This window comes from Xiphias gladius, chromosome 18, assembly GCF_016859285.1.
Source record: "Xiphias gladius isolate SHS-SW01 ecotype Sanya breed wild chromosome 18, ASM1685928v1, whole genome shotgun sequence".
Classification (NCBI taxonomy): Eukaryota; Metazoa; Chordata; class Actinopteri; order Istiophoriformes; family Xiphiidae; genus Xiphias; species Xiphias gladius.
The window spans coordinates 4,816,665-4,843,426 of record NC_053417.1 but is presented as its reverse complement, the minus strand read 5'-3'; the positions used below and the strand labels follow the sequence as shown (position 1 = coordinate 4,843,426).

Sequence of the window (26,762 nt, the reverse complement as noted above, 5' to 3'; positions counted from 1 at the left end):
AAGGGTTTACGACTGAGAGAGCCGACTGGAAGCTGAAAGAGCACAGCGCCATGCAGGCTCCAGTGAAGGATTCCCCCGTCAGACCGGGTTTCCACAGGCTGGAGGTCCAGAAAACGACGTGGGACATCCCCGAGCGATACACGACGCTGCGGTCGATCGGCTCCGGAGCCTATGGGACAGTGTGGTGAGTAAACCCGGGGAAGGGGGCCCAGGACTTCACATACTGGCGAGGAAAGTGCCGCAGACTTGGTGTGAGTCCTTCCATACATTGCAGAGCAAAAAGCGGTGAATCGGGGCCATTTTCCTTTAATAAACCTTTAATAAGTTCTTCTGCTGCCGTATGGTCTGAAGTGTGTAGTTGACTTTACAGATGTCTTTAAATAGAGACATAGAGACATACTAACTCTACTTGGTCTGCCTTATACTGACAATGAATCCCATCCAAGGGTAAAACTCTTCCGTACAGGAAAATTAACTTGTTACAGCACATAAAGACATTTAAGATTACACTCCCCCACCTACAACTTACATAACAGTAGAAACACTGGTTGACTTGATCAAATGCAAGGACGTGTGACAGCATAGTGATTTTTCACACTGTTATGTAAATGTTTAAAGATGCTTGCCTTTGTTGTTCACTATCAGTATTCAAATGTTGGGCATCACAAATGATTTTCTATAGGGCTTCCTAGATTTATGCAGGCCTTAAGCCTGCATTCCATTCTCAGAGGTCGTTGCATGCAGTTCAAGAGGCCTAGACTCCGCTGACATCTGCTAACACAAGCACTATTGTCCGCCTGAGGCAAGCCAGCAAGTCAATGCAGGTCCTCCAATACGACAAGAATCTCCTCCGCCAACATGGAACGACCCAGCCCGCAAGAATCCAGGATATCTCAGACACAGCTCCACATAATGATAAGCCACAGACAGACACGATCCCATTGCTGATATTATCTTAATTGGTCAGAGGGGACGTCTGCCCTGAGTGGTTTACTAATCTGAATGTTTCATAACAGATCGTACATACACATAGGTTTCAAGCATGCATTTTTCATTTTTCTCTAAAAGACCAACAGGAATTTTATTAGACAGGAGCAATTCCACATACCAGAACACTTCTAAGATATTTTTATTTACCTTATAAACTCCAGTAGGAACTCCAAAAATTCCTGAACAAACTACAGTCAATAAGCTGCAAAGTCTTGATGGGAAGCAGATAGAAAGGAAACTAAGTTCAGGGAATAACCATCAGAGAAATAACTACCCAAATCCTGATAATCGATTAATAATTTCTATCATTTATTGAGAAAAATGGCACATGGGCTGTTCTTTCCTGTTTTGTAAGACGCTGAATCGAATATCTTTGGCTTTTGGACTGTTCATCAATTCATCAATTCATCAAACTTTATCAAAAAGTATTCTATAGATTGATCGATAATAACAATAATTATCATTCGCAAGCCCTATATGACGGCAGCCATCTCCCAGTCATCTCATGAGCAAATTGATCAGCCCACCATGTGTCCTCTCCGTAACACATGTGTTTTAATCCCACTTAGCTCCGCCATTGACCAGAGGACCAAGGAGAAGGTGGCCATCAAGAAGCTGTATCGGCCTTTCCAGTCCCTCATCCACGCCAAACGGGCCTACAGGGAGCTCAGGCTGCTCCGTCACATACAGCATGAAAATGTAGGAACATGACAAAACGTGGGCATGGAAGGAATATGGAGGGAGCAGTTTCTTTTTAGTTCGGAGGGTGGACAAAATGACAAGGAAAATTATATTAATGTGATACAGTACAATACAATATCCCTGCCAAAAGTACACTTGTTAAATGTTTGTTGAGACTCTCTGTCACACAGTGAGTTGTGATATCCTCGTATTTGTCTGGTCCTTATTTGACCAGGGAGGCCAATCTCAAGCATGAGAGAAGAATCTTCATTCCTGATGGGTCTGAGCTGTGAATGTGTTATAAATTACAATATACTGGATAATGACTCTATTATAAGAGAGTCACCCCATTTTCCAAAAGAGATACAGATTAGCTACTGAATGGTTTTAATGGTGCTCAAAGTCACAGTTTTCGCCCATTTTTCTTCTCTCTCTTTCAAAAAAAAGTTCAATTTTGAGGATAAGCAAACTCTGTTGACCATTCAACAAAAGCCCGTAATCTCATCAGTGCTTCCGACAAGTTAGGAGTGGTGTGTGTTGTTGAAACCCTCATGATTCAGTATTTTAGCAGAGGAACAACAAACATTTACATCATGGTCTTTTACTGGGCCAGTCTTCAGTGAGTTCGAGCTATATTAACATCTCGTGTTTCTTTTTTCATATGGAGAAGACCTGTGATCGATTTTATATACTGTGTTTTCACAGAAAATCCAAGGACAGTGATGTCACAAACCCTTTAGAAGGGGCCTGTGGGAAATGCGGTGCAGAAATATCACAGCAGTGTGTAGTTCAAAGATAGAGGCTGTGATATCTCAGGGGCCGAGTTGCGGGAGCCACAGAAACATCAGTGCTGTAAACATGGCATTTCCACCAGATGTGCGTTAGTCAAATTTGATGTAACTCCGGAGATGTGCAGTGCAAAAGTAATAAGGTGCTAGAAATGTGTGCAAGTGTTTCTTTTGTTAATGTCCCCAAAATGTTTTTCCCTTTAAAGGTGATCTGCCTCCTTGACGTCTTCACACCTGACGCCACACTGGACAAATTCCAAACCTTGTGAGTTGAGAGTCAGGAACCACATTCTTCTGAGAGTTGTCGCAGCTCGTTGACACCATGTCTGCACGTGTGTGCATGCATGAAAAGTTGGGGCAAAGATGTGTGAGAGAGAGCTAAATCATCTGTGTTTTGTATTTCCTCACCATAGCAATGAGCTCTTGAGATCCGTAGTGTTTAGTGCCGCTTTATGTCCCTCACTGTGCCTACTCATTTATTTTTCTTATCTCTTGCTGTTCGTCTCTCCCTCTCCTTCTCTCCCCAGTTATATGGTAATGCCATTTGTAGCCCAGGATCTTGGCCACATTATGAAGAGGAGGAGATTAACTGATCGCATCATCACATACCTGTTCTACCAGCTTCTAAGAGGACTCAAGGTGAGTGTTTATGTATTTATTTACTTGATTGTTATAATACAGGATGTTTTATACGGCAAGCATATAAACTTACTGTAAATACCAAAATGCATTTTAATGTATACAATAAAACTAGAAAAAGACTACATTTTCTGAAAGAAGTTTACATTTCAGTTTAAGTACAAGCACTGAATGGAGCTGAAGTGTTAATTTAAGTGTAAGAGCCGAGTGAAGTTGAAGTGTCAGGTGAATTGAAAGTGAAGATTCAGTTAGAAGTGCCAGGTGGTATGTGAATAGCGATACCAGTCAAAATTTCAGTTGCATGAGCATTAAAAGCATTGGTTAAAGGTTCCGCAGACATTCTCAGGTCAGACAGTAGATATTGTCGCCAGTGCCCTGGGAGGTGAGTGGGAGGCATTGTGATGATAATGCAGTATGTCCGAACCACCATGCCTGACTTTCTTCAGTGTAGGGGAGCAGCGGCTCTACTTGGTGCTCTTCCTTGATTTCATGCTCCTTTTTCACTCTATTTCATAAGTAGAGACCAGGTAGCCAGCAAACAAAGCTTATTTTGACTACTTATATAGGCTATCGTAACTCCCTCTGGTCATTAGTGAGCATGGGATCCCTTTTCTAAAGTGTAATCGCAGAACCTGGAGCCTGGCCTTCCAGTTCGGCTCCCTCTTCACCAGGGCGGTGCAAATTCAGCAGCGTTATGAACACCGCACATAGACCAAAGAAGAAAAATATTTAAAAGCCATGAGTTAGTAAGGCAGCAACTCACTCTCGACCTGAATGACCCAAATCACCATTCTAAGCGGGGCCTGGGTCTCAGATTTAACACAGTACTGCAAACCACTGCAGTATGTGCTGGGGGTCACAGCCTGTCAACTACAGATGGACTGCACCATCTGCGAAGAGCAGAGATGCAATCCTGACGCCACAGGACTGAACATTTCCCCCTCCACACCTGTACAACTGGATAAATAAACGTAGGGTATGCAGTATCTGCATATACAATACAAAATATATTGCAAATTATTTCCAACCCTCTACTCGCCTACAGTACATACAAGAGTGTGTGAACACCTTAGGACCTGCCACACTAGAAGTTAAACGAGGTCCAACCCGCTCAGAAGGTGCTTTCAGTGGAACGCTGTTTTAAAATGATATTAATTAAATGTGAATGGAATCAACTGCTCTGTGTTTAAGTAATTTAAATTAAAATGTATCAATAGAATTACTTTAAACACTGAGGAGAGTCTATAATTATTCTGGTGACAGAGCGCAGAACGCATAATTTTAGATAATATTCATGGATGGATGTTTGACTGCTTTAGTCTCCATTCAAACCTTGTCATTGTGTAACCCAGAGTGCATTTAAACTGGAAAACAAGACTAACCTCCTTGTATGGCCCTTCGTCTTTGAATTTAGCTGCAAACCTCTTTGATACCGGGATGTGTTCCCCTTCTTCTTCTGTGTGTGTGTGTGTGCGTGTGTGTGTGTGTGTGTGGGTGTGTGGGCTTTAAGCACTCCTCTGTGCTGTGAGAGCAGTCTGAATTTGCTCTTAGGGCTGGAAAATGCACAAAACACAACCCTTGCGATCAGCTGCCGGTGGAGACTTTGTGGTGTGTAATGTGGTTTTTTTTTTAATCCAAAAAAGAAGCCCGTCGGTCTCCCCACCCTGTTAACAAAATTATGTGTATTTACAGTTCAGTATGTCTACGTATAATCTATCTTCTCCTTCTTTACAGTATATTCATTCTGCAGGGATCATTCATCGGGTTGGTATTTGAACGTTTTTATAATACACATTTACTGTAGCCTCCGTGTCACAGTTATAATCAGTGTGTGTGTTTAATCAGGTTGAGCTGTACACTTAAAGGATTAGTTCAAGCTTTTGGAACATACACGTATTCCCTTTCTTGTTGTTAAATATGAAGCTGGGGCCAGCAGCCACTTAGCTTAGCATGAAGACTGGAAATGTGGGGAAACATCTAATGAATTCCTGAAGTCACTGGGGCCCCAGTATCCCACACGGAGCCCCGAGTACAACCGCAACTTGACATTTTTTAAATTCAGTTTGTTTTGGGGTTTTTTCGGATTAAACAACTGACCAGTGCTGCGGACTAATGCATTAGTATTATGTTACACAAATGTGATTACTGTTTTCAGTAACTAGTAGTGTAAGAGATTATATTTTCAAATTGTGTAATTACTTTGGAGTAATTCCAAGGCAGCTTTACTGGATTTCGGCTCGGTAACAAAAGTAATATAATGAGTAATGTACCTTATTACTTTTGCATTTGAGTTATTAGCAAGGAAAGGTAATTACTTTTTCAGGTAGTAATGTCTAATGGGTAATTGATTAAATTTTTCAAGTAACTGGTCCAACATTGCAAGCTGAATATAACATGTTAATTTGTGAGCGTAAGAGGCGCTCGTAGGCTTTAGAGCCAGGCTAGCTGTTTCCCGGGTTCCACTCTTTATGCTAAGCTAAGCTAACTGGCTTCATATTTAGCATATAGCATGAGAGTGGTATAAGTCTGATATCACAACTACTGCTTTAACCAAGTGTATTTACTACAAGTCACGATAGGGTCTGCGCTATTAAGAAATCTCATGTGGTTTGATTTTAGGATCTGAAGCCCGGTAACCTTGCTGTTAATGAAAACTGTGAATTAAAGGTAAATTTGCACACAAAAAAAAAGCAAAAAAATTCTTCTACCATGGAAAAATCAATTATGGACATCACTAAAGCCTCTCAGTGGGGAAGCTGACTTTAACTATAACTGTAACTATTCTCAGATCCTGGATTTTGGCTTGGCAAGACAGACAGAGAGTGAAATGACTGGTTATGTTGTAACACGCTGGTACAGAGCACCAGAGGTCATATTCAACTGGATGCATTACAGTCAGACAGGTAATAATATTATCTTCCTTTAATACAAACAGTAATTTCATTTAAAAAATATAGGAGAATATTGCAGTATGCTGGGACAAAATATTACATTTTTATTATTAAAATCTCTCTCTGTCTCCCTCCCTCACAGTGGATGTGTGGTCAGCCGCGTGTATCCTGGCAGAGATGATTACTGGCCAGGTACTTTTCCCAGGACATGATAGTATCCTCCCACTGTCTGCTCCCTGTGTTGCACGGAACGTCTGCATGCTCGACTACAGCAGCAGGAAACTCTCGCTGCCCCTCCCTTAATGTTTAAAACACAGGATTTTTTCTATGAAAAGAGGTGCAGAGTTGTGAGACTTAAAGGAGCACCCCACCATTTTACACACAAAGATCAGTTTACTTGTCGTACTCAGACTGTGTGACAGTTGTATAATGGCCTCTGTGGCTGTAGGGGGAGCTGTATGAAGTTTGAGAAAAATTTTAGACGTAATAAATTTAAGCTATGGCTTCAGCACATGTGACTGCTCTGACATGAGATCTGCAGGGTGTATGCTGTGCATTCAGAGGCTTCCATAACCAGCCTTTTCAGGTATTGATCAGCTGAAAAAGATCCTCCGCCTGACAGGGACACCAGATTCTTCGCTGGTTCAGAAGATGCAGAGTAAAGATGTGAGTTTTTTCTTGTCTACAGGCCTTATTTTTCAGTTTACAGCCTTCATATTTAGTATTTAACCCAACTATGTTCTTTTCTTTGTTACAAGCTCTCAGTTTGGGATAAAATGTAACCATTATTACCTGTTTTACAGGCGCAGTCCTATGTGCAAGGTCTCCCTCCACAAAAGAAGAAAAACTTCAAGGAGGTGTTTCTGTCCATGGATGAAAATGGTGCCCTGAACTGCTTCTACTTGTTGACTTCAAATGAAATACATTATGTTAACAAAAAAGTTTCTTTCGACTTTACTTAATCTCTTTGCAAGTCTTTGCAAATGTTTCTCTACCAAGGTATACCATCATGCTCAACTCATAATTAAAAAAAAAAAAAAACGTCCTGTATACGAAAGATGCACCCAACTTCTCTATTACGACTTCGCTGAAACACATTTTCGGGAGCAATGTCACCTACAGACGGGTGACAAATGGAAGGAAAAACCTGAAAAAGAGTGGAGAAACAGGATGACAATGCCCCCATCCATAGAGCATTAGGGAACGGTTTGATGAGTATGAAAATGATGTGAATCATATGCTGTGGCCTTCGCAGTCACCAGATCTAAACCCAGTTGACCACCTATGGGAGATTTTGGACCGACGTGTTAGACAGCCACCATCACCACCATCATCAAAACACTAAATGAGGGAATAACTTTTGGAAGAATGGTGTCCATCCCTCCACTAGAGTCCAGAGACTTGGAGAATCAATGCCAAGAAGCACTGAAGCTGTTCTGGCAGCTCGTGGTGGCCCAGCACCTTACTAAGACACTTTATGTTGGTTTTTTCTTTAATTTGTCACCCGTAATTATATAATCTCTTACTGCTGTAAATTTATAACAAATAGGAAACATAGTGACTCTTGAAACTCCAGTGAGTGGGGGGAATTAAATTCAAAATAAGTTTTGTGTCGAAAGCCAGAGACGTCAGCCTCATGGCCACATAGTGGTGGATACATTTTTTTGAAATATTGCGAAAATTGAAAAGGTCATGTTCCTCTGTCTTGATGCTTCCAGCTGTAGACCTAATGGAGGGGATGTTGCTGCTAGATCCAGAGACGAGGCTGACAGCTAAGCAGGGACTGTCCCACCCCTTCCTGGCTGAATATCATGACCCAGAGAGTGAGCCAGACTCTGGGCCTTATGACGATTCCTTCGAGAGCCTGGAGCTCGCCGTTGGCGAGTGGAAGAGTAAGTATGGTCGCGTAGCCGAGGCTGGAGGTGAATGGTAAAGTGAGGTTGGGACTGTTGCAAAGCGCGTCTGAAAGCTAATCCAGAATGACTGCTGTAAAAATACCAAAATTGACTCTGTGACATATTCTCTTAAAATAAGTCTACACTTTGCTTTTTTTACTCCGATCAGGTCTTATCCACATGGAGATCATGACCTTCGACCCTGACAACCCCAGTAAGACAGCCATGTAGCATGCTGTGACGTACTGGCGCCTCCAAGTGTTTGGTTTTAATACCCACACATGCTGTAAAGGTCAACAACACCGTCAGACTCAGAGAAACAAACCCAAAAAAACATTAAAAATATCCTGAAAGTCCCGTTTTTGTTCATCTGACATGTATTGCAGTTAAAATGCATTTTACTCAAAAACACTGAACCACTTAACTATCAAATGCCGTCTTCTCATTTCAGTAAGAACAATGACAAAATAATTTTAACTCAGGGTCCACTTACTACCTTTGTTCTGAGACTTTCGACTACATCTCATGGTTTTCATCTCAACGCTCTCTCTCTGTGAAATGTTACATGTTCGATTCATCAGGTGTCAGACTGTAAGATAAGGTTGAAGGCTATGAAAAAAAACCCAAGTGCACCTCCAGTTAAGATTATTTTTGCCAAATTTCTATTTCCAAGGTCAAGGATAAACTTTCACATTCCAGAAAAATATTTATTTTATTAACAACTGCAAAGTAGATGGTAAAAGAGGTGTGTGAAAATATTAGCTGAGATTACTATACATTTACTATACATTTAATGAATTACATTACTATAAATCTGGCTGAGATAGACAAAGCCATAGACTCACAAATTGTGAGTGTGTGTGTGTTTTTTTGACTTACTTGTACAAGTACATTGTAAAAAGATAATGTCGGCTTATAATAAAAAATATCCTGTGACATTTTATCTTTTATGCAAAGTAATTGTTTTTTTCTCGTTTTGTTTGTTTTGTTTGTTTTTGTTTAACATGCAGTATTAATAATATGTAAAGGGCATTTAGTGCAATTTCACCTTAGGACTCATTTGGAGAGATGTAGGGATTTATAATTCATCATCATTGTTTTTAGTGTAGGACCCCACTCAACTGTTTTAAAATAAAACATTGTGACAAAGACATAATGTCAGTTTAATGTTAGAATAATCAAATCATTGAATGGGTTCAGATAATTGATCACTAGAGGGCAGCATTAGATCATAGAAAAGATTCTTGGAGGCGGGAGGAGGTGGGTTGATGGTGTCCCTGTCGGTCTGCAAGTATTTTAAACAAAGGTACGGTGCAGATATACAGGATAAAAGCATAAAAGTACTCTAGGATTCCAAGACCATTCAGAAATGAGTTTAATGTTACTTGCTCGTCAATTCAGTATATTTGTGTGGTATTTTTCATCGGAGAGACTACATGTATTTCTAGTGGCTTTGCACCCACATAGAGGTGACCTCATGAGGGCTGTTGCCTGGCCTTTACATGGAGATCTTACATACCAGAATGGCGAAGGTATCTAAGTTCACTGGCTTACTAGTCCTGTCGAAGTCGCGGTTCATTTTCAGTAATGCTGCTGCTGGTACAGTTAACACGTTTGTACAAGCTAGCAGCAGAAGGCAATGTCATTCGGTCTGTCAGCAGGTCAGTCCACCACATCTCCACAAATATCGGATGGATTGTAATGAACTTTGGTTCAGAAATTCATCCTCCCCTCAGGATGAACTGTACTATCTTTGGTGATCCCTTCACTTTTCATCTACAGTATAATTTATCTAGTGCGTTGTTTTATTACTGTTTTATTTCACTAGAAATGCCATGTAACCTGAGTATCTTGGGCACAAAAATTTCCTTTGAGATGAATATGAATCAATGAGTCTGCATCCTGCAGACAGACACACCCCATCATCCCTCAAACATCCTCCTGTGAATGCAATAGTTTCATGTGTTTGCATGGGCATGTTGCATTCCTCTGTCCTTACTCTCATTTTTTGTTGACTTTAAAGATACACTTCACCAACTTGCAGCCCTGTTTTCACTTATTAGTCATAGGCATGGCAGGGTGTGGTTTTCTGCGTTGCCATAGCCAACTGCAGCAGCCAAGTTTGCTTTCTATCTGTCTATATAATGTCAGTTTTATTTAATTTATATGCAATTAGATGTCAGTATTTCTGCTTCCAGTTGAGTCTTTTTGCCGAACGTTTTGCTTGTAGTGCTGAGTGTCAGTGTCAGTCAGATGATTATATCCATCAAGCTGATAAAGAAATCGGTTGTAAAGAAATCGGTTGAATTTTATCTTATCATGGCCTATGTTAAGATAAATGTGGCACGTCTTCCTCATTATCTGACCTCTCAATGAAAACGTGAATGATTCCTCAGTGCTAAATATATATCCACATTATTGTTTCTATTTTCCAAATAGGTTCCACAAGATGCTGTATGTCTTTATTTAGTCTTGTAAAAGTGAAGTATACTGTTTGAAAATCTGAACATTACAGCATAAATCTAACCAATGTGTTGTTCAAGTAATTTTCTCTAAACATACTGGACTATAATTCTATAATTATAGCATTCTATAATGGTAACTAGCTCCATCCAAAAGCGGTGTTTTTTTAATTCCACACGGATCATCAAGCTAGTCAGGATGTTGACTTTTTGCCAGAGGGAAATCCTTTAGCACCGTATCATGTTTTGAAGACATCATGTGCACATTTCAGACCCCGTTACAGAGTTCTAGTTTCAAAACAAATCAGCTGGAAACATTAAAAGTCAGCCAGAGTTTTCAACCAACTCACAGTTTTAGCATTGGCTCATACTAGCATGATAGTTTTGTTTACTTCCTTGTGAAATTCAAACTCATTCAAATTCAAAATAACTGCGATTTTGGATAGTAACTCTGCCACTTTCAACCGTCATCACTGTAAACTGCATACGCTTTGTGCTAGAATGGGAATCTTGACAGCTGCAGAAACAGTAACTAAGAGGGGGCAAGGACTACGAAACCGTCCATCATAAAATTATTTGTATTGTTCGAAAGTTATACTACACCAAATATCGATAAGAAACGCATCAGCCAAAATGAACATGAACACAGATTTATTCCAGATGTTTTGGTGGTACAATTCACAATAAATCTGGTTGTCCCAGTTGGCCTTAACCATGTTTATTATAAAGAGTGAAAATGGAAGTAAAGGAACGAACACCATTTATATGCTTAACTGGATAGCTCATTTTCTCCCAAACCAGAAGAAGAATAAGATGAAAAATGGAAGTGTTATATGTGGCTGCTTTTGATGATGCCAAAATGCACAACAACGATTACCAATGTGTGACAACAGAAGCGACACATGAAAGGGGAGAGAGAAAAGAGGAGTTATAGGTGTGACACTATGTGGTCGCCTGCCATGAATGCTTTACAAATTCGAGTCAAAGCACAACACCCACATCCCCTGATGTGCAAATCTTAGAATTGCGTTTGTCATTTTGTGTGATATGATCGTTGCCCTGTAAGGATTCTCTGTCATGACACTACAATTGTTCCCTTGTCTACACAGCAGCGCATCCAGCAACCAAAAGACAGCCTGGCTGACTGATAAAAGGAGAGGACTGACTCACATCTCTGCTAGTCTTTGCTTTTCCAGTCTAATAAGCTCTCTGCTTCCACTTGTACTTGGATGTAATCTGTGACTCTCTGTAGGTATGTGGTGCCAAAAAGCAGCAGCACAGGGACTACAAGCCAAAAGAGATGTACCATTACATGGCTCTGCTATGTTTAAGTGGTCAAATGAAACATGTTTCTGAGGCTGCTCTGTATCTGAGTGGTGAAGGGGTTTATGGAAACTTTCATGAGGGGGACAAGAGGAGGAGAAAAAAATAAAGGAGGAAGAAGAATGGAGATGAAGACAACTGCTGTCTTTAGAATCGGCTTCTACTGACGACGCTTGAACTCCTTGTGCTGGTGCTGCTGCCCATGCCGCTGCCCATGCCGCTGCCATAGCCCATACCCATGCCCAAGCCCAAGCCCGAGTTTGAGCCCATGCCCATGCCCATGCCCATATTGCTGCCCGAGGCGATGCTGCTGCTATAGCCATAGCCGCCAGCGCCGCCAGACATGCCCATGGCCATGCCGCCTGCTGCGCTGCCACCTGGTGATGAGAATAAGATGTTTTCAGTTGTAATATTTTCATTAATACCATAGAACTGGCTTAGAAATTAATTGTAAAGACATATGGCGATACATACCAAAGCTGCTGCCTGTGCTCTGTACGTGGATGGTTGCAGATCCACCACCCGAGGTAATTCTGCAGAGAGTTACAGAAATGAGCAATTTGAGCTGCTGATGTTTCTGCCTGCATTATGAGATGCAACGCACTCTTTCGTTAGTCCAAAAAGACTAAGTGTTTACCTGTCCTCCTCTCCTTCCAGCAGTTTCCTGTAGGTGGCGATCTCAATGTCCAGAGCCAGCTTGACGTTCATCAGCTCCTGGTACTCACGGACCTGGCGGGTCATGTCCTGTTTGGCTCTCTGCAGGGCGTCTTCCAGGTCCTTGATGCGGGCCTTGGCATCCTTCACAGCCAGCTCACCCCGCTCCTCGGCCTCAGCGATCTGGGCCTCCAGGTTGGCACGCTAATAGGTTGGAAAGTTATCAGAAGCTTCAGATGCGACATTTCTTTTTCCAAATGCCCTCTACATGTTCAGCATCTGGTTTTTAACATGCATTCAGGCAATAAACAGTATTTTAAATATTTTGTTCATCGCTGATAAGTCTGTAATTGAACTGACCAAGGTAATTCAGGTAATCACAGCTGTAACTGTAAGCGTACCTGTCCCTTGACTGCCTCGATCTCATTCTGGAGGCGGCTAATCAAACGGTTGAGCTCAGCAATCTCATTCTTAGTGTTGCGAAGGTCGTCTCCGGTCTGGCCTGCAGTTGTCTGCATTTCCTGGAACTGAAGGAATAAGATGAATATATCTGTTATTACAGATTCCACAGACCTTGTTGAAGGATGAATGTTTCCTATTGGACTTGTTGGTGAGGTTACTTTCTCTCTCTGCCTACCTTCTGCTGATACCATGACTCAGCATCAGCGCGGCTACGGTTGGCAATGTCCTCATACTGTGCCTTGACTTCAGCCACAATGGAATCCATGTCCAGGTTGCGGCTGTTGTCCATCTCCACAATGACTGATGTGTCCTTGATCTGGCTCTGGAGCTCACGCAGTTCCTGCAGAAGAGATATATGTCTTTTTTAAAAATGAAATGAAAAGAGTAATAGAGTAGAGGTAGTATCATATCTATTTATATTGTTTATATATACACTGGTGGCATTTAGTGGCCACTTTAATGTCAGATAAATGATGAGAGCAAAGAAACAGACCCTATAGGGCTGACGTGTGGTCCATTTTTCTTACCGTCTCATAGACACTTCTGAGGAAGTTAATTTCATCCTGTAGGGCATCAACCTTGGCCTCCAGCTCAACTTTGTTCATGTAGGCACCATCTACATCCTGTAAGTGGAGAAAAAGGAATGGGTCTGCATTGGTGATGGGTCAGAGGAAAAGCAATAATTCATTCAACTGTTGTTGATGACATGGTGGAGTGACAGGCTTCATAATTGCAGATGCACTCTCACCTTCTTGAGGAGCACAAACTCATTCTCCACACTAGCACGCTTGTTGATTTCATCTTCATATCTGAGACAAACAAATGGAGAAACAATTAGTTGATAGAAAATCACTGTGGGCATCAACTACTGAGGTCTGTTCAAAGACGTGACACACTTGGTTTCCCTCTCTGGTATGAACTTACTTGTTCTTGAAGTCCTCCACCAGTCCCTGCATGTTCCTCAGCTCTCCCTCCAGCTTGATCTTCTCATTGCCAAGCCCATCCAGCTGTCTGCGCAGGTTCGCAATGTAGGCCTCGAACATGGCGTCGATGTTGGAGCGGGTGGTGGTCTGTTCCTGCAGCAGGCTCCACTTGGTCTCCAGCATTTTGTTCTGCTGCTCCAGGAAGCGAACCTACAAGGTAAAATCATTTGCCAAGTTTAGATCCACTGTCAGGGAAAGGTATCACTTTGAATATGACTGCAAAACCATATTAATCAGATGATGGAATTGTGCGTCAACAGAACTATATAACACACTGAAAAAAAGCCATATTCATAGATTTGTGTGATTGGCAAAGTCTCATTTGATCAATTTCAGCAAACTGCAAAGAAAAAAGGCAAATAGGCGAAACAATGGGCGGCGGCTATGGTGGCATGAGCAGCAGGACCTTAGGAGGCATCAGCTCAAGAAACAGCAGGACCCTCCTCTCTGCTAACCACTATTTTTTTTAAAACAGCAGTTGTCATTATCTCCATTCTTCTTCTTCCCTCATTTTGTACTCCTCCTCTTATCCCACTCATAAAAGTTTCCATAAACCCCGCCACCTCTCTCCATGCAGAAACAGAGCAGCTTCCGAATGGATTATATTTACTGTCCCTTTCTTCATGATTAGGCATGCTCACTCTGAGGCGATGTTTTTCTTCTTTGTTTTTACTTTCCTCAGGTGTTCCATCAAGCCACGTCTGTGTGTGACTTTGCTACACAAAAAGCTCTTGTATGCACCAATACAACAACAGCTGCTGTATTAAAATCCAATGTGGAGTCTCTCTGCACAGTATAGTTGAACTGTACTTGCTCTAATGAGATCATCATTAGAGAACATCGGACAGAATCTTGAGAAACATGTCTCAACTCCTGTTCCTAGAAAATAGAAGATGCATGCAAGGAACAGATGGAGTGCTCTGCCATCCGGGTTTCAAGCCTACAGAATGTAGAGCCCATCCCTCCATTTTGGGTGTGTGTGTGTGTGTATGTACGCTTTTTTTTCTGCATTCTCTAAGGCCAGGCGAGCACAGTGCCACACCTCAGTCTAGCCCCTCCCTGTAAACCCCTGACTTTACCGCTCCCTCGCCTCCAGGAAGCACACTTTCACACTGCCTGGCTCAACCCTCAGTAACTAATGCTATGTGCCTGAAGCTATTAACTTTCAGATCAATTGAGTGAGAATGCTTTGAAGACCAACACCAATACCATTTGTGTAACAGTGGTATTTCATAGAAATATTGAATTAAACTGTTAATTAAGCACTTGATCCTTACTATCCTACACTACTACTACTACTTGTCATAGTCTGAATGCTTAATTGTACAATATTTCATTTTGAATAATTTCATACAGATAATAGATCAGATCAACTGTGTGAGGACAGTTGAGGTGTGGTATGTACACACTGCAGAAAAAGCTGACTGAGCATTTTCTCATGCAGGGTGTAGTTAACTTGATTTTTCATTTTCTACCTGAGAGAAGAGGTCCCTCATCTTCTTTACAAGGTCCTCAATTATACATGAAACCGTAGATGGGTGAATTAAAAATAATATATACTAACTATTGTATTGTCCCTCTTCATATGGAATAAATGACAAAAGTTCAGCAAAGACTTTTGAAACATTAGCATTATGCAATTATGCCATTCATTGCACATAGTTTGATCGAGTCCACTTTCTGCAGCACCACTGAAAGCTTGTGAGTCCTTTCTGCCGTGGGAATAGGTGATAACCTGATCCCTTCTTCCCCTCATACCCAGAGCCTCCAGTCACTGGATACGACCACTATAGTGTTTCCTGCCTCTCGCTCAACACAGAGACAGCTGGCGAGGGGCCAGTTATGGTCAAAAAGAAGTTAAAGGAGCAGTGGTCTGCTCTCAGTTTCAGTGTAGAAGGTAGCTGATGCAAAGTATTGCTTTGAGAGCACTGTCTGAGATGAAACTGACTGAATCATATTCATACTAAAAATACTGTGCTTGGTAGTATTAGTAGTATTTTCAGAGTTAGCTCTAGCTAGGCCCTTAGCTAGAAAACCCACAGGTTTGGATCAGTTGCTGTGTAATATTTAATGAGCCCCGGTGGCCTTTCAGAGACAGCCTGTTGCAGCTATTCACACTTGCACAATCCAATTAACTCTACTTTGTGCATCCACTATCTACCCTTAAAATTTCATTTTCCTCATTTCATTCACATCAACATCTCTTGTTCAACCAGATGATATTAGAGCTAAAATATCAAAAACATTCTGAGCTTTAACAGAGTATCTGACATGTCACGGTCAATTTAAAATCAGATTTAAGACATTCTTTTGAAATGGTCTGTGACATAAACTTAAGACACAAGCTGTTTCAGTAACCAACAGAAAAGGGACACTCACCTTGTCAATGAAGCTGGCGAAGCGGTTGTTTAGACTCTTGATCTGCTCTTTCTCATGGGTGCGGACAGTCTGGATATTGGGGTCGATCTCAAGGTTCAGAGGGGCCAGCAGGCTTGGGTTGACTTGGACGTTTGTGATCATAGGTACTCCCAGACCTCCGCCACCACCAGAAATGAAAGAGCTACCAAGGGAATAGCTATTGCTAGAGCCATAACCACTGCCAGATCCGAAACTACCACCAGTTCCATAACCTGAACCACCAGCTCCGAAAGAAACACCACTTGACCTAAACATTGAGCTACCTCCCATGCTGGATGCACTGGAGAATTTTGGCCTTGAATGAATGGCAGATCTTGAAGAAAAAGACCCTCCCTCTACACGGTTGCCACCACTGAAACCACCACCGCCTCCACCATAGCTGGATCTGACAGTTTTCACGGTCACAGCTCTCATAGACATGGCTGGTTTTGTTTCTTCTGAAAGGAAAGGATTCAAAGAAAAAAGGGGGAGCAGAGAGAGAGAGATTTGGCAGAGCAGTGGAGCACACTAAGAGGAAAGTCAGGTCCCTCTAAGTATCTTCACCTTGTCTGTGATGGATTTTTATCTGCTTCCAACTCTGGAGGAGGTCCCCGTGAGCTCCACCTCATCTGCACCTCCCCCTAAACCCTCCTCCAATTAACTGGATCCTGGAAGGTGCACTTGCAGGCAGGTAAAATGGTGTGGAGCAGCTCAGCCTGTCGGACAGGTAACAGTGCCACGCCTGTAAATTGATAGGGACTCGACACACCCAGGTGCTCACAGAGGAATGGCATCAGAGCCTGGGTTGAGAGGGGAGGAAAGACATGTCGGCAAATACATCTTCACTTCATTAGCTGGGGGCTTTCTGGTTGGAGGAGTAAGAGGGTGGGATGGGGACTTATATGGTCTGCTTTTCATTTTCTTGCAAGATAGATAAAAGATGAATATTTCAAAGTTTATGTTGGTAAAATCTCACTGGATTTGCAAATCAAATTCTGACCGGCTGTTTTTAAAGTTGATGCTGCATATGAAATGAAATGTTTGCATGTAAATACATTGTATGCATTTGTTCTTACATTCCTAAAAACAAGAAAGTTTGCAATATGCCTATAAATAAATCACCACACCACACTAAAATCTTGTAAAATTTAGCCTCATATGGGGAGAGTTTCATATACTCTGCATAATCTTTTGGAACTCTTTCAAGTCTCCATTACTTTTTGTGATTCTGCAATAACAGAATTCAACAAAAATAAACAACTCAATACAAAAAATCATATAAGCTTGCAACCAAATTATCATGACTGTTGAGTTCGATTTAATAAGCTGGATATCTGGGATTTAAAAGAAAAACATTGCCATTGAAAGTTTTATATATACTTTTCAGTGCTTTCTATGAGAACTTCTGTTTTATTGGGATGGGGGTAGTGTCTCAGAGACACATTAAAACCTGGAAAAGTCAAACCAAAACTATCTGCCTGGCTAAATACCACCATGGATGAGTGAAAACCAAAATATTTTTTGTCATTTGGTTGAACTGACCCTTTAACCATTCTGTAATACAATTAGTGAGAGGGCAGAGGCACATGACCATAGAAGTGGGCACATCTTCTGATACCCAAATTGAGTTGCATTACATTCTCTCAGATACATATACCAATAAGCAGGAAAACATTAAATTGACAGAATTTTGAATGAGTTTGGAATATTTGGGGAAGAGAACAGAACATATGGGGCATAAAGACTTGTTTGGTGAATGGTGAAAAAAAGAGAGAGAGCATGTGCATTTTACTTAAAAAATAAAAATAAAAATAAAGAACTAACCACTTCAAGAGTAGTAGTTGTGGTGTTGATTTTTCTGGTGGGTGAAGGTTCACGTTAAGTTTCTCAAATAGTGCCACCAACAGTAAAAGTAGTTTTAGATTTATTAGTGCCATAAAGAGAGTAAAGGGCTTGATAACCTTCAAGAGGAAACTGGTTTTGCAGGAGGTACCCTGCAGGTAGCAAGGTACTTACCCTCTGCACAGAATTAGAATCAGAGTAGAGCTCATACACTGAAAATGTCATAAACACAAATTTGTCTTCAGAAATTAAAATGACATTAGTTTGAAGTAAAAACCCCTAAGCTAAAACAGTCATTGAAAAAGATTTTAAAGCGGCGAGGAGAATGGAGGAGAAAAAGAAAGGGATCTAAGGATAAATAAGTAAAGATCTATGCTAAGAAATGAGTCCACAATTCCAGAGTCATTTGTTTGATTCCACCACCCTGTAATTTATGTGTTCAGGCCTGCAGCTTATGGGTGGTTGACTGCACTGTACATACTATCTTCAATACTCATACCATGCTCTGTGTTTTAATGGTTTGCTATGACAACCAAGGTTCAGTTAGTGTCACTCCTTTTTTAAATTTAGTTGCACATAACGAGTATTTATTGAATCTTTTTAAATACTTAAAAAAGGTTGTTTACAGCTTGGAGCGCTACTGCATTAATGTCAGCTTGCAGCTAGAAGAACTTCAGGAGTTAAAAGAAAACCAGATTTCTTGTTTTGACAGAATTGGAATTCTTTATCCTGGTTGAAAAAGATCTTAACAAGTCTGATGTAGGTGTTGGCCTCCCAGTGTCTTTACTCTTGTAGCACCTAAATGAGCTGCAGGGCTAAACCGAGTCACGCCTCTAAAGAAGTACCAGTACTTCACTCTCATTGCAAGCTTTTCCTAGTCTAGGAGCTACACTCAAATGCAACATACTGTCTGTTCATGCATATTCACATTGGATAAACATGTTTTGGGGGAACAACATATCAGAAAATACTGTATGTTCATGTCTGCAAAATGTTTACTTTTAACATTGTTTACAGGTGTATTTGCAGTTGTTTTCCCAACAATATGCTGTTCATTAACTAATAGCCCAGTTTAAGTATGGTCAAGCCTGGGAACTAAATTCAGTTGATTATAGTTGGGGAAAGATAATTGCCAGTGCATTCACTCAGATCTGGTTGGCCTCAATGGTCAGTGAGACCAACCAGATGGACACCAAACCAGTCCAAGGCCATAGTGCTGCAGGAATGCAACCATCAGCACTGACTTAGAGGCAACTTTGTAGCTAAAAGTATCGACCTAAGGAAAAATTGTGCAGTCATGACCACAATAGAGAGGCATTGCAAAGCACAATCAGCGGCCATTGCTTTCCACCATCGCAGTGACAAGCAAGACAGCGGTGGCAGGCTGCATTTGTGGGTTGATGCTGAGCAAGCCAAGGGTGTTTTCAGACCTGGATTGGTTGAACATTGTGAGCTTCGGTCTCAGCGCATGCTTTCAAACCTCAAGGGGAAGGGGGAACTAGGGCTATACTGATACATGATAGTGACAAATGATGGTAATCCAACATTCTATACCTATCCCATTATTCAACGTTCAGTTTGAGGAGTGGCTGGCTACCGCATTTGGTGCAAATTCCAGGGAATTGTACTATAGCTTGCAAGAAGTAAGGACCAGCGTCTTGAGGTTGACTAGACAATTTTGACAGCAGCTTTCACACTTCACTAAATATAGTGAACACTTTGGGAAAATGGCTTAATGTCCAGAAAAAAGCTGTACTTGGGCTCAGTGTAACATGGATCAGGTGATCAAAAACATTGGGGAAAGTGAAACAAACCCCGCCCAACCACACACCTACAGTATCGTAGACTGTGTCAAAATAATGTGTCAAAAATTAGGGCCTCACCCTATTACATTTTGAACCTTTTCAGAAAAAGTCATCACAAAATATCCTTACTTTCCAGCAGATTATGTAATTAAAGCTTTTGACATTTCCTTAATGGCAGTGGCACCCACAAATCTGAAACAGGATTGTATGTGATCTCACATGATATGACGGGTGACATTTCAGGCTTTCTAGTCAGCACATGTCGTGGAATGTTCACAAGCTCATTTTCTCTGTGAGAACCAACCTTGAGATGGGAGTTTACTGAAACTTGGCAAGTGGAACCACTTAGTGAAGAGAGAATAATTAGATAAGGATGACTTGACTCAGTGTATCTCAGATTGCGCTTTACAGCAACCTCCAGTATAGTGCTTATTTTGTTGTTTATCTTGACAAGGGCATCTATTTAGTCATGTTTTGGTTTTTTAAGGTTTACACTTCTCAGTTATAACTGCACCACGGCTTGTTAAGTAGTAGTAGTAGTAGTTAAGACAAAGCTCGTTTTGCAGTACAAAGTTGAATATCTTCAAGCTACTACAATATGAGTAAGAATTAAGAATTTGATCTTGTGGATACTCCTTGCATTGTGTTTATTCTTTTTGTGAAAAATATGTTTATAATAGCCATTTTGTATCATTACACTTTGTATCTGCTGATTGTGCAGACTTATTTGATGCGTTCTGATGACGTAATCATGTGGGTGTGAGCACCTTCAACTCACAACTGGCGGATGAATGACTGAATAAACACAACCTATAAGCTTTGTGTGGACTGAGGGAACAGAAAGCATTGGTGCTCTTGGGAACCTTCAGTGCAGCAGAATTTTTTTGTAGCTTTCCCCAGATCTGTGCATTGAGACAATCTTTTCTCTGAGCTCTAAAAGCAGTTCCTTTGACCTAATGGCTTGGTTTTTGCTCTGATATGAATTCTCAGCTGTGAGACCTTACATAGACAGTTGTGTGTCTTTCCAAATCATGTCCAGTCAATTGGGTTTACCACATGTAGACTTCAATCAAGGTGTAGAAACATCTCAAAGATGATCAAGAGAAATGGGAGGCATCCGAGCTAAATTTCAAGTTTCATAGCAAAGGGTACGAATACTTATGTCGATTTTTTATTTCAGTTTATCCTTTTCAATAAACTTGCAAAAATTTCTAAAATTCTGTTTCACTTTGTCGACGAGTGTAGATGGATGAGGGAATAAAATAATTTAAACTATTTTAGCATAAAGCTGCAACATAACAAAATGTGCATAAAGTGAAGTGGTCTGAATACTTTCTGAATGGACTGTGCATGTTTATATCTGTACATATAAAACTGCTGCTACAATTACTTTCTGACTATGCTAACGCTGACTAACGACGGACAGCTACTAATTGTTAAGATACCTAACTTTAGTCATTTAATTAATTGTTTCAATTAATACCTGTTAGCTCTGCCCAAACTTTTTATCATCACATCCAGTGTCTCACGTAGTTTGTAACTTCAACAGGGACCACATTGAGCACTATTCTGGCGACTTTGAATGAAACTCCTACACATACGAACTGAATATGAATCAAGACTGCAGTTTGCATTGGATTTACTTCATTATGAATAGTTGTCTAAGCCTAAGGAAATGCTGGCAATCAGATTTATTTTTTGTAATGCTTCTAAAGCATTAATATGCTTTTTTATGTGTGTCTATTTCCTCTTCTACATACACACAAGTTAAATGACCTTGTTCTACATAAGTCACTACAAGGGAGTGTTAGTGGGCAGAGTCTTAGCCAGAGGGGAATTCTATTAGATTTGATTAGATTAGAAGATTATGATAGTTGCCACACCTTCCAACTTCTTTGGAGGATTTGGTATGAGAGAACAAACAATGAGTACAATGTTCCCCCTGTGTAGGAAACATAGCCCTTTTTATTCCATTTTAACACAATGTCCAAGGTAGCAAGGTTTTAGAATGGACACAGGCCATGTCTGTCACCTAAACTCAACCTAACAGAACATGCATTTCAGTCAGTGAAGACCAAACTGAAGGCAAAAATCCCCAGAGCAAACAAGAAGTGGATGGCTGCAGAGCAGGTCTGGAAGAGCACATCACCAGGGAAGAGACCAAGTGTCTGCTTATGTTTCTGGGTTATATAATTTAGATAGTCATGGACTGGACAGGATTTTTAGCTGAAAAAATAAATATATATAATGACCTTCTTTTATTTAAATGTGTTCTATGCATTTGCATTGCTAGGTTGACTAGGTATAAAACAGCTCATGAATATCTGACGTGGATGTAAATAATCTCAAATTAAAGCTGAAAGCTAACACTTTCATTTCACAGTCATTGTATTGTGTATAAAACCATTTTATGTACAGCTAACAAAACTGTGTCACTGTCCAGCTACTAACAGTAGATATATAGTAACAGACAGTAATACTGAAGACAACCCATGGCCTTACTGCTTCTTTTGCAAGCTATGGATGTGGCACCAGTATCATCTTTCAGCACACTGAAAATGTGCCATTTGCTGAGATACACCTTCCTACAGTTCTGATCTGCTGCAACCACACCCAGTAGTAAAATAGCCACAGGGAAAACTGGCGTAGTAGGGGCAAAGCTGAACTTGAAAGTGGCAGTGCAGAACAAGAGCCTCACATACTTCTTTGCTGCCTTCATTGATAAGATATATTTGCACACAGACAAAAAATTTGATTGTGGGTTTTTTTACTTGAATTATATGAAATATATTTGTGTGTCCAGTGTGTGTGTGTGTGTGTGTGTGTGTGTGTGTGTGTTCATGTATGTACACGTTTTTGTTACCTCTTTGGGACCTTTTCCATAATAAACACCAACGTTGTTGGGACCAGTAATTCTCATTGGGACCAAAGCCTGGTCTTAATGAAACAAAACATCCAGGTTGAGGTTGTGGGTAATTGTTTCAATTAATACCTGTTAGCTCTGCCCAAACATTTTAATCACATCCAGTGTCTCACGTAGTGTGTAACTTCAACAGGGACCACACTGAGCACTATTCTGGCGACTTTGAATGAAACTCCTACACATACGATCTGAATATGAATCAAGACTGCAGTTTGCATTGGATTTACTTCATTATGAATACCTGTTTAAGCCTAAGGAAGTGCTGGCAATCAGATTTATTTTTTTAAATCAGGGTAGGTGTGAATTGAGGTTAGGTTAAGGGTTTGGGTTAGGCTTTCCATGATGATTAACAAAGATAGCTGTGTAAACGTGTGTGTGTGTGTGTGTAATACATGACACCAACATCCAACCACTGACTGCTAATGAGATCTGGCAAAGACGAACCACACCCCTGCAACAACACCTGCATACTGCATGTACAAGAGCAGACAAAATAACAGAGGCATATTAACAAAAAACAGGGCTTAAACAAAATAGCAAGACAAAAAACCAACAAAATCTGCAAGTGCTGGTACAGTCACTTCCCTGTATCCTGTCTATTTTACATCATACCCCTGTTGGCTAGTCTCAGCTTTTGACTATTGTTCCTCTTGGCGTTTAGTTTGTCTGTGTTTGGTATATGTTGTCATGATTCTAAAAATGTTCCACCCTCACAAATGAAACTATTACCGTTTGCATACAGATGCTAGCCATCTTTGGAGCTCTCTGAGTTGACCCATGTTGTTTTGACGGCTTAAATAAATTGCTCTGGCAGATCTCTGTTAAATACAGCTGCAAGTCGTTATGGTAGTTAGCATTCAACATAAAATGACCCACCTTAGTCATGTCAAAGTTCTTGGAGTCGGGGTATGCTCAGAATTAACTACCTCGTACAATGTGCCCTCAGGCCACATCGGAGGACAAAAGTGTTTATAGCTGTTCCAAACAGTCACACTAAAAAGTGGGGTGAAAAGCATCATCATAGACAGGGAAAGGCCTGATAACAAAATTGTAGAAACAGGGAAAACCAAGCAGAATTTTTTTCTTTTTCTTCTTGAGGGTATTTTTGGTGTTGCACTCAGGTAAGCACAAACAAAAAAAGTTTGATGTCTAAAAGGTCTTGTTCAGTTCTCCTACAAGCACTTCTTTTGAAGCAGGCCGACACCTTTAACCCTGCAATAACTGACTTTGTGGCGACTTGGGAGCAGCGGAAACAAGTTGGGAACACAACACTGACCTTTTAGGTTGATATCGCAAACTTTTTTGCAAACAGCTCATTTACACATCCAGCAGTTACAGAGCAACATTAGCATTCATTTTGAGTAGTGTTTCTGGTCACCTGGCTGATGTAAGTCCAATAAATAGCTCTCTTTTACCTGTTTTTTTGGTCTCTACCAACTCCTGAGGGAAAAATTTGTCTCTTTATCCACTAAAAGCTCCACCATTTTCATGAGCTAGTCTGTAACTGTGTCTGTATTCTGCAGTCTAGGATGGGGGAGGTATTGTACAGTGTTTTTTTTGTTTTTTTTTAGCTTTTTTCCTGAAAATAGCTGCCTGCTGCATCTGCAAATAACGCTATGCGAGCAATGAGAGTGAACCAAAAGTGTAAAGTTGTGGACAGGACAGCTAAACAACAACCTGAAACTCGCTGTAAAGCTCCACAAAGCCGAGGGGGGCTGCAGATTCAGTTGATAATTTCTTGTAGATTCATCACCACAAGCGATTCCTTTCACACTGTTGTACTGTTTTGAATTGTTATTTGATATGTCATAATCATGAAAATACAGTATCAGTTATAGCTGCTTTAAGAATTTCTGCAACAGACTAAAGTATTGCCCATTGGGAAAATGATCTTGCACCGGGAACAATTCATTGGGCACCATGAATAATTATACCACATTTCAAAGGAATCCTGCCAGAAGCTATTTTGATATTTCTCTGGGCCAGAGTGCTGCCCAGAGCCACTAACCGTTCCTCAGGCCCTGCAACTAGTTGGTGTTCAGAGCTGTAGTACTGGGCACACGGATTCAATGACAGGTGACCTCTTGGAAATGAAACGCGGCAACAGCACAGCATGTGAACGATGAGCAACAACTTACAAAATCTAATAAATATACAACTGAGAGAATGTGTCAGATTGTACCTTTAATTGACTTCACAAATTGCCGGTGTGGGATGGAAAGTGAAAAATCAGCAAGAGATGCAGAAGAAAAGAAGTTTTAAAGGCATGTGGATGCAAGTTCAACCTATTTACCAGCAAACAGTATCATGACAGGTCAGACAGGTGTGCAAACTTGCTGGATCAAAATTGACTGGCTTATATAACTATAACCACCGCAGGCATTCTGATGGATATGTTCCATATCATAAATCATAATAAATAAGTCCTGACACTGCATGAAACTCAAAATGAACACACTACAGATGGAGATTGTTCACGAAACTGTTCATTTTGATTGTGCTGTGTTTGTATGAGTGACACGTACACCAGAGATGACTTGGAGAGGAACACGTACTCACTCGAAGGGCGCGAGGCAACGCGCCACAGTTCAGCTGTTATACTGTATAACACCTTTTCTTGTCATTCGCAGCTGCAAAATCAGACTGCACTCCTGTAGAGCAGGCTGCCCTGGGGCCGCCCGTTACTCATGAGAGTGGGCATGTATGGGAAACATTCCTTGCATTGTTTCAGTAAGTAGCAATTTGAGTGTTTTCTGTTACATTTGGGTGAGTTTGATCAGTGCATCAGAGAGTTATTTTTTTTAATTCCATGTTGTCACTATGTCAGTCCCTGAAATAGCGGACGGTAATTGATGTGACATCTTCAAAGGTACAGTGTGTACACACACATCAGTGACACAGTCTGGTAATATATTTGTGTCATTGAAGCACACTTGCTCGAAATCTGGAAACATAAATCGTTTGCGACTGCCAGTTACAGGAGAACAAATGTGGTTTTATGTCAGCTATGTTGCTATGTTGTTGTTCATTGTTCGTAAAACAAGCTTTTCCACTTACCTCTGAATGAAGAAATGACCCTGTATTCAACTTCAGCAGATATAGTGACCTTACTGTGTGTCTGCAAATTCCAAGGCAACCTGAGTGCTGATTACGTTCCCCAGAGAAAAGTAAAAGTGCAAAGGTTGCATGTTCTTGAGAATGCACTCTTTGCATTCTCAAACCTACTGCACACTTGGATTGTTGTAACTCGGGAAAATGCAAACTGTGTGCCCTGAAAGCTTTCAGGCAAACATCCGAGTTTAGCGTATTCAGATACAATATAGATATAAGGCCTGGTCAAGCAATATCTTGAGCATCTGCTCTGTGCTTGGGTTAGAGTGGGATCTAAAGGCAGTTTAAAGGTACATTGCAGTCTGATGCCCAATGCCCTGAGTGATAGGTAAAAACATCAGCTAACATGCATACTGGGACTCCATAGGAATACTCAACCAACTTTTGGCAGGTCTTTGATAAGTCTGACACCACTGACTACGGAAAAAAAAAATTTATGAATCCTTTTGGAAAGGATTAAAAGGGGTAAGTACCGAGAATGTGCTGCAGAAACTGTAGAAAAAAACCACGCAACTCAAACTAGTTCCATCCATACTTTAACTAACTCTTTTCCATGGAGTTGTCATCTCACTTTTGCTGATTGAGATGCATTAACTATTAGGTTTATATTGAATGACTGGTACTTAACATCTCTAAAGGACTAGTTTTTTGTTTTTAAATAAGCAGAGCAGGCCTCATCCTTCTTGTTCTTCCAATCCGTCTCATGGGAACTAAACACCACTAATACCTAATCCCATTCAGGGAGGTTTGATTTGGCATGTCTTATTTCTGAATGCCTCCATGCCCTTTCACACCCATACACACACCTACAAACAGGCTCCAACACTGCATGCCTCGACTATTCTTTATTATTTTTTACCTCTTCGGTAACAAAAAGGAGCACTATAAACACGATAAAAATCCGTCTTTGATCGTC

The 26,762-nt window shown here is 40.8% G+C and overlaps 2 protein-coding genes across 2 annotated transcripts; one reads left to right on the top strand and one right to left on the bottom strand.

Moving 5' to 3' along the window:
- Positions 1–27: 27 nt before the first annotated feature.
- Positions 28–8,751, top strand: zgc:171775 (STKc_p38 domain-containing protein). Its single transcript, XM_040152787.1, has 12 exons — positions 28–184; positions 1,560–1,689; positions 2,666–2,724; positions 2,987–3,098; positions 4,833–4,862; positions 5,718–5,765; positions 5,887–6,001; positions 6,132–6,203; positions 6,576–6,655; positions 6,793–6,871; positions 7,708–7,881; positions 8,054–8,751. Exons 1-12 carry the CDS (start codon positions 51–53, stop codon positions 8,113–8,115), a joined length of 1,095 nt encoding a protein of 364 aa, XP_040008721.1. The 5' UTR covers positions 28–50; the 3' UTR covers positions 8,116–8,751.
- Positions 8,752–11,006: 2,255 nt separating this feature from the next.
- On the bottom strand, positions 11,007–16,704 carry LOC120803831 (keratin, type II cytoskeletal 8-like). The gene is made up of 9 exons (XM_040152788.1): positions 16,148–16,704; positions 13,710–13,918; positions 13,534–13,594; positions 13,313–13,408; positions 12,961–13,125; positions 12,725–12,850; positions 12,307–12,527; positions 12,144–12,202; positions 11,007–12,046 (listed from the first exon to the last, which is right to left on the bottom strand). Exons 1-9 carry the CDS (start codon positions 16,604–16,606, stop codon positions 11,817–11,819), a joined length of 1,626 nt encoding a protein of 541 aa, XP_040008722.1. The 5' UTR covers positions 16,607–16,704; the 3' UTR covers positions 11,007–11,816.
- Positions 16,705–26,762: the final 10,058 nt, after the last annotated feature.

What these genes read in the sequence shown, in the direction of transcription:
- zgc:171775 (XM_040152787.1), top strand. Translation starts at nt 51, where the DNA reads ATGCAGGCTCCAGTGAAGGATTCCCCCGTCAGACCGGGTTTCCACAGG. An exon ending in GGAGCCTATGGGACAGTGTG is followed by an intron (nt 185 to 1,559) that starts GTGAGTAAACCC and finishes AATCCCACTTAG; the next exon opens with CTCCGCCATTGACCAGAGGA. An exon ending in GATGCATTACAGTCAGACAG is followed by an intron (nt 6,002 to 6,131) that starts GTAATAATATTA and finishes CCTCCCTCACAG; the next exon opens with TGGATGTGTGGTCAGCCGCG.
- LOC120803831 (XM_040152788.1), bottom strand. Translation starts at nt 16,606, where the DNA reads ATGTCTATGAGAGCTGTGACCGTGAAAACTGTCAGATCCAGCTATGGT. An exon ending in TCGAGGCAGTCAAGGGACAG is followed by an intron (nt 12,528 to 12,724) that starts GTACGCTTACAG and finishes CCAACCTATTAG; the next exon opens with CGTGCCAACCTGGAGGCCCA. An exon ending in GAGCACAGGCAGCAGCTTTG is followed by an intron (nt 12,047 to 12,143) that starts GTATGTATCGCC and finishes TCTCATCACCAG; the next exon opens with GTGGCAGCGCAGCAGGCGGC.